Source organism: Martes martes (assembly GCF_963455335.1).
Source record: "Martes martes genome assembly, chromosome: 16".
Taxonomy (NCBI): domain Eukaryota; kingdom Metazoa; phylum Chordata; class Mammalia; order Carnivora; family Mustelidae; genus Martes; species Martes martes.
The window spans coordinates 46,804,160-46,815,870 of record NC_137904.1 but is presented as its reverse complement, the minus strand read 5'-3'; the positions used below and the strand labels follow the sequence as shown (position 1 = coordinate 46,815,870).

Here is an 11,711-nt window from a genome sequence, read left to right as displayed (position 1 = left end):
AAGAGGGAGGAGAATTTGAAGGACAGCTCATTCTCTCAAATTGCCTTTGATTGATGCCAGCCAAGCTTCCTCGTCCTGCCCCAGCTCTCCCAGCTCCTCCTGTACACCTGTCCTCACACCTACAAATCTAGCTCCTCCCCTTCAGCTTCCTGCCCCTGACCCCACTGCCTCTCAACACCTGGGGTCCCCCTTGACTCTAATGTAGCCTCCTCTGGGGGAGGATGTCTGGGCCTCACTCAGCCTGTGCTCCCCCCTGCAGGGACCCGCGGTGCGGGTTATGCTGGGGGCTTGGATCACCGTGGATAAGCGGACAAGTGAGACAGCGCCATGGGGGACTGGCAGGTAAGTCTTTCGTGGCGTCTGCAGGGCTCCAGTCTGGGGCCTCTGGGACTCCCTGGACTCCTACCTTCACGGTGGCTTAAGAAGCCCTTCCCAGCCCAGCCCTGATGGCCACTTCCTATAGGAGGATCATGAAGAGGGGCTGGAGGACGTTCTAGAACAGGAGGAGTATGAAGACCCAGATGTCCCTGTGGTTCAAGTGGAGGAGCCAATAGGTGAGCCCCAACTCTCTCTCTTGCTGGGATGAGCTGCTGAGCCCCGAACAGAGACAGTAAAGGAACTTGTCCCCTCCCTTCTCCACACCCCCTCCCCTCCGCCACCAGCCCCAGGGCCAGTTCTCCCCACAATCCTGGCTGATTGAAGGATAAACAGAGTTTTGTTTGAAATGATCACAGGAGGGGACTGGGGGGCGGGGGGCAGGACTAGTCACCCATGGCCAGGCCCTCAGTTTGGGACAGGGCAGCCAGGCCCCCCGGGGACAAGGGCATGAGCCCACATGCCATCTGTGTCCATCCCATGCCGACTTCTAGGCCAGGCACCAGGCCTGTTCTGGGAACATCATTCTGTTTGGGGGGTCTAGAGGTCCTGAGGAGTCAGGGGCCACAGGGACCCCCAGGGCAGAGAGACAACAGGAAACTTTCCTGGCCCTGCCAAGGTCTCAGTTGGGGAGCCCCAGGTGGGGACCTGTTTACTGTCAATAGGTCTTAAGTGCTGGTCATTGGTATTGAAGATAAGAGGCCCCTCTGGGAAATGAGGGCCGGGAGTGGGGTGTGGAGTGGGGGACAATATAAAGCAGACCCCACCCGGGCTCCCAGAGCTCCACTAGGAGACAGGGAGAAGTGCTGGGCTGGTGGGATTGCTGAGGCGGGGTGGGGGGAGAAGGAAGGAAAGCTGGTCCCAGAAAGTGGCAGGAGAGGAAGGAGATCCTAGGAGAATCCCGGGAATTGCCATTCGGAGCTCTCCACTTTGGAGGTGACCCTCTCTGTCACCACTGAAGATGACTCCCCGGGGTCTTCCACAAGGCTCGGATGGGGCACAAAAGAGCCAGGCTGGGCCAAGAATGGGCACAGGGCGCCACAGACCCTTGAGCAGCAGTGGGTGGGTGGAGGGTGGGCACTGGGTCCTAGCCAGCAGCCACAGGAGGGAGTAAGGAAGGCGTGACTCTCTCAGAGGCTCACTGTGGGGAGTGCAGGAGGACCCTAAGGGCGGGACTATCGGGGGGCAACACTAACCCACCTCTGGTTTTCAGCTGACCACGCTGAGCCGACAGCCGCAGACTACGAAACCACCACAGACCCAGACGCCGCATCGCACGCAGGCACCCACGAGGTGAGGACACCCGGCATCACCTGATCACCTGGGACACTGACCCTTCCACTAGGAGAAGGGAGGTGAAGAGGGATGGGCCCAGCGTCAGCAGGGGGGAGCCCCACACACAGGCAGAGAAGGAATGAGCATTGCAGGAAGTAGGTAGAAAGGAGAACACCCCTGCTGGGACGGGGGGAGACATAGGTCCCTCTCCCACTGAGCAGGGAGCTCCCTGGGCAGAGATAAAGTGACAGCCAAAGATCTGTGCTCCCGGGCTGGGCCGGCAGGTGCTCCTTGGGGAAGCACAGAATTGAATACGCGCCCCTCTGCCCAGGCCCGCCGGGCCCCTGCTGGACATCAGACTGTCTAGCTGGTTAGGAAACTGCATCTGCCCTCAACAAGGCCCCTGGGAGTGACCAGCTGGCCCCAAGGAAACCCAAGGGCATGCTGAGCCCACTCAACAGTCTTGGAGACAGGAGACCCACCCAATGACCCCAAAGGCTTCCTTTTTTGTTTTCCTCCCAAGGGTCTGCTCTAGCACCCTTTTGGTCCAAAGGTTCTCCAAATGCCTCTGAAATGGGGTAAGGGCCTGGTCAGGGAGTTGGGGAATAGGGTCGGAGCAGAGGTCTATACCCCCCCCACGCCCCAGCCGCCACACACACGCATGCTTCTTATCTCGCTCAACGCATCCAGGCTGCTGCTCCCGCCCATCCATTCTGAGCTCAGGGTCTGCCCTGAGTGCTCCAGGACTCTGGGCCTCCTCCAAACACCTCTCAGAGCCTGCTGAGCGCCCACCGTGCCCTGGACTGCCAGTCTCCCCAGGGTGCTGTCCCGGGCCCGGGCACTGATTCAGGCTTGTGGGGCCACAGGCGTACGTGGAGCTTCAGGAACTGGTGATGGATGAGAAGAACCAGGAGTTGCGGTGGATGGAGGCGGCACACTGGGTGCGGCTGGAGGAGAACCTCGGGGAGGACGGGGTCTGGAGCCGCCCGCACCTGTCCTACCTCACCTTCTGGAGCCTCCTGGAGCTGCAGAAAGCCTTTGCCAAGGGTGAGCCCCCACGGGGCCCCTCCCTGAGACCTGCATGTGCGTGCAGCACGGTGGCGGGCCGGAGGGCCACCGTGCGGGCCACCGTCCGGCCATCCGGCTCACCCCTCCATCCCTTGCAGGTACCGTCCTCCTGGATCTGCAGGAGACCTCCCTGGCAGGAGTGGCCAACCAGCTGCTGGATGGGTTTATCTACGAGGAACAGATCCGGCCTGAGGCCCGAGACCAGCTGCTCAGGGTCCTGCTGCTCCAACACAGGTGCCCCTACCCACCAGGACCCAGACTCCGCAGCCCAAGGGCCCACTTCCCCGGCCCACCTGCCCGGAGCTCTCCCTGGCAGCCTAGAGGGCCCCTCCCCCACCAGACCAGGGCCCCCATTTCTTCCATGACAGGTCCTACCTCTGACTTCTTGAGGGGCGGCCGAATCTCTGTGTTCAGATGTGGGGGCTACTGGTCCTCAGGAGGGCAGGCTCTCACGGCCCCTCCCTCCATCCATTCTGGCCCCACCTGGTCATTCCAGATGGAGACCGGCCATTTGCATCCACAATATCCTCCCAAAGGAGGCTGACTGTCCTTTTGCCCCAGGGTCCCTCTCGTCTGGTCACTGGGAAGCGCTGCTTAATTCCTCCGATCACCGGTCTAGGTCTCGGTCTAGGTGTTACTAACAACCCAGGCCGAACAGCTTACTCAGCCCATGTCCCCTGTGCATCCCACAGTCACGCCGGAGACCTGGAGGCCCTGGGTGGTGTGAAGCCCGCGGTTCTGACGCGTTCTGGAGACCCCTCCGAGCCTCTGCTCCCGCAGCACCCCTCTTTAGAGACACAGCTCTTCTGCCAAAAGGTGAGGCTGTGGGGAGAGCCAAGAAGCAACCTACCTGAACAGGGTTAGAAATGAGAGTGGTTAGGGGAGGAGGGGCCTGGATGATCAATATGGCCAGAGGACTCCCCTCACCACCCTCCACCCAACAGGGACAGGAGGGCACAGAAGGGCATTCACCATCTGGAATTCTGGAGAAGATTCCCCCAGATTCGGAGGCCACCCTGGTGCTCGTGGGTAAGCAGCTAGGGTCTGCACCCCTGATGCCCCCACACCCCCGAGGCGATGCTTCCTATCCCGGCCCAGCCTCCCTCTTCCGAAGTATGGACCCAGCTGCCGCTCCCCTCAGCCTGACCACCTCCCATCGCCCCCTCCCCGGCAGGCCGAGCGGAGTTCCTGGAGCGGCCGGTGCTGGGCTTTGTGCGGCTGGAGGTGGCCACGGAGCTGGAGGCTGTGCAGCTCCCGGTGCCTGTGCGCTTCCTCTTCGTGTTGCTGGGACCTGAGGCCCCCAACACCGATTATACCCAACTCGGTCGGGCTGCAGCCACCCTCATGTCTGAGAGGGTGAGGCGGGCTTGGGGAGGGCTGGGGGAGCCCGAGGGCTGGGGGTCAGCTGAGGTCACTCACTGGACAGGCCTGGGTCACTTGAGTTTTGCTAGTCCGTTTCCCTCCTGCTGCTTCTACCCTGTCTGGCCAGGGGAAGGTGGTCTGGCCCAGCCCTGCCCAACCGGACCTGGTTCCACCCAGTTAGGTCTGGCCTGGCCTGGCTTACTGTAGTTCTGGTTGGTCTGCGCTAAGCTACCCCATTTGCTTTAGTGCGTTCTCCTTTCCCCACGCAAGGCCCTGTCTGGCTCCCCCAAACCTTTTTGTGGTGGGAAAGGAAGGGGGAGTAGGAGGGGGGCAGGGCAAGCTGTTCCTAGCAAGAAGGAGCTGGGAGAGAGGGTTCTGGTTCCTGGAGGCCACAGATGTGGACTCTTGGGTCCTTTCATCTAGCGAGTCCCTGCAGCCCTGACCTTCTCTCCGGCTCCCAGGTGTTCCGCGTGGATGCCTACATGGCCCAGAGCAAGGCGGAGCTGGTCCGCAACCTGGAGGGCTTCCTGGACTGCAGCCTGGTGCTGCCGCCCTGCGAGGCTCCCTCTGAGCAGGCACTGCTCAGTCTGGTGCCCGTGCAGAAGGAGCTGCTGCGGAGACGCTACTCACAAAGTCCCGCCAAGCCCGAGCCCCGCTTCTACAAGGGCCTAGGTACCTGCCCTGCGGCCCCCACAGACCCTCAGTGTCCCCAGTGCAACCCTGCGAGCCCCTGCCTCCCCTCCTCCCATCCAATACCCCAGTGTCCCCTCTCTCTGTCCTCATGCCTCCCTGCCCCCTTGGTCACCTGTTCTCATGGGAAGAGTCTCCCCGCAATTCCTCTCTCCCCACGCCTCCTGCCATGACCCCCTGTGACCATGGCTCTGTCCTTGACTACAGATTTGTATGGGGCTCCAGGGGCCCCTAGTGGACCAGATGATCCTCTGCAGAGGACAGGCCTGCTTTTTGGGGGCCTGGTGCGTGACATCCGGCGCCGCTACCCCTACTACCTGAGTGACATCACAGACGCGTTCAGCCCCCAGGTCCTGGCCGCTGTCATCTTCATCTACTTTGCTGCCTTGTCACCTGCCATCACCTTCGGTGGCCTCCTGGGTCAGTGCCTCTGCATGATCCGCTAACCTTCACCTCTGACCCTTTGGCCTCTGTGTTGGCCCTGCCTTTTGACCCAATCAGACAATTGGGACCCCTACTACAGCCTGCCTGTGAAATGCTCTACTGGACCCTAGAAACGACCTCTTGACCTTGACCACACTGTAACTTCTACCCACAGGAGAAAAGACCCAGAACCTGATGGGGGTGTCGGAGCTGCTCATCTCCACCGCGGTGCAAGGCATTCTGTTCTCCCTGCTCGGGGCTCAACCCCTGCTTGTGGTTGGCTTCTCGGGACCCCTGCTCGTGTTTGAAGAAGCCTTTTACTCGGTAGCTCTGTTCTGGCCCCACCCGGACCCTGTAGCCACCTGGCCCCGGCCTGCCTGACCACGGGGTGCCTGGGCCCACCTGCCTGACCCAGTCCTCCCCGACCCCTTTGCAGTTCTGCATGAACAACAACCTGGAGTACATAGTGGGCCGCGTGTGGATCGGCTTCTGGCTTGTCCTGTTCGTGGTGCTCATAGTGGCCTTCGAGGGCAGTTTCCTGGTCCGCTTCATCTCCCGCTACACCCAAGAGATCTTCTCCTTCCTGATCTCCCTCATCTTCATCTACGAGACCTTCGTCAAGCTGATCAAGGTGGGGGAAGTGGCAGTGTGGACGCACGTGTGTGTGTGCGTGTGCGACTCTGTGCGCAAACTATGTGGCCATGTGTGTCATTGTGCACGTGCCCTTGCGGCCCATGTGTCGCTGTCCCTTCATCGTGCCTGGCTGTGACCACACTCACGTTGACACCTGCTGGCTCTGGGCCGGTAGTCCGGCCGCGACCGCAGAGCGCCCGCGCCTGAGGGGCGCCCCGTGTGCGCATGTGCAGCTCGTAACCACGCCCAGAGTGACTAACAGGCCAGTGTGTACGTGAGCCTGGACCGGGAAAACTGCGTTTATGGAGTGGCAGCAGGGGTCCCAGACGCTCTGCTGTCCCCCACGCCCCCTCTGGCACTCACCGTCAAGAACCACGGGGCCTGCGGGCGGAGCAGCCTGTCTCCTCAGCTCCCGCACCTTCGACTGTGTTACCTGTACATCTGCATTGTCTACGGAGGCAGGGTGGACACTGCGTATCCGCCTCTGATTCTGTTGCTTGGTGGGGCTTTCTGTTTCCAAGTCTTTGAAGCCCTTTTTAGGAGCCTCCTTGGCACTTCTTTCCTGCCCACCAGCTTTATATCTCCAAGACCCCGCGTGCTCCCATGCACACCTACACTCAGTGCCGCCATGACCTGCCCCACCCAAGCTGAGACTGGTCTTCACTCCTGAAAATCAAGCTATAGAATCCCATTGTTCCTCTGTTACCCTGTCAGTTGAGGAAGAAGAGAAGTGGATGGATGGATGCAGGATGGACGGATGGATAGATGATGGGCAGATTGATAGATGGATGATGGATAGATGGATGAGAAAAATAGGATGCCTTGGTTTTCTGCTCCAGATCTTCCAGGACCACCCGCTGCAGAAGCATTATGACCACAATGTGACAATGGTGCCCAAACCTCAGGCTCCCCTGCCCAACACAGCCCTCCTCTCCCTTGTACTCATGGCTGGCACCTTCTTTCTCGCCATGATGCTGCGCAAGTTCAAGAACAGCTCCTACTTCCCTGGTGTGGTCAGTACCCAACCCCCGGCCCCACTCTTGCCTATGCTGCCCTGTCCCAGTCCAAAGCACTCCTCCAAGTTCCTCAATGCCATTAACTCTCCTTCTTACCCTAGATTCCCATTCCCTATTTCAAGCCTTCCTGGCCCCCTGGCCCCCACCTCATTTAGGCTTTCACTATTCAGGCAAGCCCATCTCCCTCTCTCAGACTGTCGAGGCTGGGAACCCAGCGGGGAGCCAGGGACAGTTCTTAGAAAGGGGTGGAGAAGCTGTGGGGCCAGCGGCGGCAGGGCTGGGCCAGGGAAAGAAGAAAGAAGGCTGGTACATTGAGGTGCGGGACAGGGTGTGAGATGTCGATGGATCCCCTGGGAAGGGCATGGGCCCCTGCATGAAGAGGGGGCAGGAGTGGGGGCAAGAGGGGGGCAGGAGATGGGGAAACAATTGAGCACTGACTGGATTTTTTCCACCTTCCCTCAGTTGCGACGGATCATTGGGGACTTCGGGGTCCCCATCTCCATTCTGATCATGGTCATTGTGGATTTCTTCATTGAGGACACTTACACCCAGGTGACACTCTCCTCCTATTGTCAGCTTATTCTCCCAGTATGCCCCCTCCCAAGAACAACTTTCCCAAACCTGAAGCCAGCTAGAACTCCCTCTACTCATCCCAGCCTCCCCCGAGAGCCCCAGGTTCGTCCCACAGCCCTATAGGACCCCTCTGGTTGAAGCAAAGGTTGGGGTCAGATTGCCTTTTTGCTCCTTAACCCAGGACAATAAGAAAGAATCTGCTCTGCAGCCAGGACGATCTGAGTATGTATCTCGGGTCTGCCACCAAAGAGCTGTGTGATGCAAGACAAACTACACAACCTCTCTGATCCTGTTTCCTCATCTATCAAGTGGGGAATGAGAAGATGTATATAAAAACCTTAGAGCAGTGACTGGGTACAAAGCAAGTACTCAACATAAGTTCCCAAGTGCCCAGTGCTGGCTCCCCTTGCCTCCTTTCCCCCATTCCCCTGCCTGGTGTTCTCACCAGCATCCCCCTCCCACAGAAACTCAGCGTGCCTGAAGGCCTCTCCGTGTCCAACCCCTCAGCCCGGGGCTGGGTCATCCACCCACTGGGCTTGTACTCGACTTTCCCCATCTGGATGATGTTCGCCTCCGCCCTGCCGGCCCTGCTGGTCTTCATCCTCATCTTCCTTGAGTCCCAGATCACCACGTAAGAGCCAGGGGCAGGGCTGGGCCTGGGAGGGTCTGAGGCAGGAAAAGGGACAGGCAGGTTGACAGCAAGGACTGAGAGCTAGTCTTAGTCAATCCCAGCCCCCCCCCCCAACCCAATGAAGAGGAGTGATGGATGGGCAGGGACAGGGGCAGGTTCTGTGGGACCTGACATGGTATAATTTGGGGAGGCCTTTTTAAGAAAAAGAAAACAAAATGAGAACTACAAAATGAAGTGGCACACTTCAGAATGGACCTTTACCAGATCAGCCTCATCAGCTTCAACGTAAATCTGCCTGTGGACGTTCTAGGGTCTGTCTTGAGATCCTTCCACTCTTAGAGTCTGGATTATCAAGAGGGGGTGGGAGGGAGGGGAGCAAGGAACTCCAAGGGAGAGGAGCACAACAGGATAAACTAAGGTACAGAAGGACCCAAGCATGGAGGAGAGAGGGGGCAAAGGGGGGGCGCTGGGGGAAAACGCTGCTTACCCCTGACCTCTCACACTCCCCAGGCTGATTATCAGCAAACCAGAGCGCAAGATGGTCAAGGGCTCTGGCTTCCACCTGGACCTGCTGCTGGTCATAGGCATGGGCGGTGTGGCTGCCCTCTTTGGGATGCCCTGGCTCAGTGCCACCACTGTTCGTTCTGTTACCCACGCCAACGCACTCACGGTCATGGGCAAGGCCAGCGCCCCAGGGGCTGCAGCCCAGATTCAGGAGGTCAAGGAGCAGCGGATCAGTGGGCTCCTGGTCGCTGTGCTCGTGGGTGAGTAAGGGCTAGCCACACTCTCTGCCACCCTCTGGCCTTGCTTCCAGCCCCCAGCCTCTGCCTCTTAGGATCCAGAGCCTTCTGCAGCCCTCTCTCTAGCTTGGCTGCTCTATGACCTATGGCAAGTCAGGGCTCCGAGCATCATCTGGGGTGGGAAAGGAGAAGACAGAAGATCACTGGGGTTTATCTAAGTTCTGGAGCAGGTGAGAGTACACCTTGGGTCAGTGTGAGCAGCGCCACGGTTACTGATGGAGTCGCAGGGTAGTTTCTTAAAGGAGACGAAGTTAGTATTAGCTGGAGAAAGGTTAGGGTTTGGATAGGTGGCGGGGGATAGAGGCATTCTGTGCTGGGGTGATGGAAAAGTTGGGCTTCCCTGGCCTCTGTGAACCCCCGAGGCCAAAGGAATAGGCTTTGATGTCCGGCAGGCAGGAGTTTGACTCCCTGATCTGCCACTTGTAGCTGTGTGGCCTTAGGCAAATTGCTTTCCCTCTCTGTTTCCTCATCTATAAAATTGGGTACTACCTATTAAGAGGATCCACAGAAAGGGCTTCATATGGTCCCTATGGCTTCATTCTCCAGCCCCCAATGTTGTCGGCCCTCTGGGGGCCCCCGGGGCTAGGAGTGCATGGTTCTCCCGGCAGGTTTGTCCATCCTCATGGGGCCCATCCTTTCTCGCATCCCCCTGGCTGTGCTCTTTGGCATCTTCCTCTACATGGGGGTCACGTCCCTCAGCGGCATCCAGCTCTTCGACCGCGTCTTGCTCCTGTTGAAGCCGTCCAAGTACCACCCGGATGTGCCCTACGTCAAGCGGGTACAGAGCCCTTGTGGCTCCCCAGCCCAGAGTAGGGTGGGGGTTGCCGGGCGCCAGGGCGGGGCAGGCAGTAACCACCGCCTCCCCCTGCAGGTGAAGACCTGGCGCATGCACCTGTTCACGGTCATCCAGATCATCTGCCTGGCAGGGCTGTGGACGGTGAAAACCTTCCCCGCCACCTCGCTGGCCTTGCCCTTCGTCCTCATCCTCACGGTGCCCCTGCGCCGCCTCCTGCTGCCGCTCATCTTCAGGAAGCTGGAGCTCCAGTGTGTGCGTGACTGCTCCCCGCCCCTACCCTGCGGGCCTGGGACGGGGTGTGGGGGTGTGAAGAGAGGGCAGAGGCTGGAGGCCAGGACCCCAGAGCTGGGGGGCCGGGAGTGGGTGTGCTCCATGTGAGCTGTCCTACCCTGGAGCCTCTTGTCCTGGGGTCCTCCCAGTCATTTTGGACAGAGTTGCTCCTCCGATAGAATTCTCCCACAACGTGACAGTCGCCATGGGGCTGCCCTGATGAAGGCCCTCTGTAGACCCTCCCCTGCTGGGACACCCCATCCCCAGGGGTCCCTCACCCCTTGGAAAAAACTCATCCAGACCAAAGCTAGGGGCTGAGAGGGCAGGACATGACTTGTCCACGGTCCAGAGAGAGCCAGTCCCTCTCCATGCTCTAGAAGTGCCCTTGGCGCTGGGGGGAGGGCTCCTCTGCCCCAGCCGCTCTCGGAAGCTCACCCTCAGTCCTTCCGACTCTCCCCTCCAGCTGGATGCTGATGATGCCAAGCCGACCTTCGATGAAGAGGAAGGTCGGGATGAGTACAACGAGGTGACCATGCCCGTGTGAGGGGAAGACATGGGCTTCCGAGCTCCCTCCACCCTCCCACTTCCCCACTCTCCCAGGAAAAGCAGAAGTTCATGGGTATCTCATGGACCCTCATATCCCTCCTGGGGTAGCTACTGGAGCCCCAGGGTTGTGGGTGGGGGATTGGAGGGGTGTCTAGAAACCCTTCCATGAGGGGTAAACCAGCTTCTATGTCTAGAGATGGTCAGTAGGGTCCACGCTGGGGATTTTGCTGTGCGGTCTCTCCTGCTGCCACGCTGCTATGTGGGGCTCCTAAGCTGGAGGGCTTAGATCTGAGCCAGCCTCTTCATAGCACAGACAGGGGCAGTAGCAAGGGAGGTAGAGGGGGTGGGGTTTAGGTTCCTGCATGCTGTGTGACCTTGGGCAAGTCCCTTGACTTCTCCAGCCTCTGCTTCCTCTTCTGTAAAATGGGTATATTTAGAATAATACCCACGTTACAGGATGGTTTCTGAGGACCAAAGACAAATGTGGAAAAGGGTTCTTGTCAGCTCTGAAAGGACTAGCATATGGTAGTTATCATTCTTCTCTAGGCCGGCCCAAGGTCATACAGCTCCTGAGTCGTATAGCTGGGATTTGAACCAGGTCTCCTGACTCTGAGGCCAGAGCCCGGTGTTCTACATCAGTCACCTACCTTCCCATGCTTAGAGATGCCCCAGCTGACTCCCCACCTCTCCTACTCTGTTCCCAGCCCCATCCTGGGGACCCTCTTCTCTGGGGCAGAGGAAGGTGTCCTGGTGAGGGCAAGGTGGCGGTAAGGATACAGTCAGGTCTGGGGCTCAGGACTCCAAAGGCTCACTCCCTCCTCCCATTCTCACACTCATTCACCCACTCATTCATCCACAAACATTTATGGAGGGCCCCAGACCCCCGCAGACACAGAGGCAACTGAGACAAGACCCTGCAGTGGGGTGGGAGGGAGTGGGGGGGGCAACGCACAAATCTGTTCTGGATTTTGATGGGGGGGTGGGAGGAAATGGGGAGAAGGGAGGGAGGTTTGTAATTTATTGATTGTATTTTCTAAGAACTCTCATTGTACTCTGGCTTCCCCCAAATATCCAGGCCTCTAGTTTGAGACGATCTTACTCCAGCTGAATCTTGGGGGAGAACCCAGATTTGATCAACTGGGGGAAGGGCCAGTAGGCTCTGCAGAATATGGGCACAATCTATTTTTTTTACAAAACAAAAATATAAAAAGAGCTGGAAGTGGTGAGAAATGGTTGAAACAGAGAGTCAGGAG

At 58.9% G+C, this 11,711-nt stretch overlaps 1 protein-coding gene across 1 annotated transcript; it reads left to right on the top strand.

Moving 5' to 3' along the window:
- Positions 1–327: 327 nt before the first annotated feature.
- Positions 328–10,456, top strand: SLC4A1 (solute carrier family 4 member 1 (Diego blood group); the record flags this gene model as incomplete). The annotated part of the gene is made up of 19 exons (XM_080826661.1): positions 328–342; positions 464–554; positions 2,204–2,228; positions 2,501–2,697; positions 2,817–2,952; positions 3,411–3,534; positions 3,663–3,747; positions 3,893–4,074; positions 4,542–4,752; positions 4,978–5,190; positions 5,369–5,517; positions 5,630–5,824; positions 6,666–6,839; positions 7,305–7,394; positions 7,880–8,046; positions 8,557–8,810; positions 9,455–9,624; positions 9,718–9,894; positions 10,376–10,456. 19 exons carry the CDS (start codon positions 328–330, stop codon positions 10,454–10,456), a joined length of 2,736 nt encoding a protein of 911 aa, XP_080682787.1.
- Between the last annotated feature and the right edge of the window lie 1,255 nt (positions 10,457–11,711).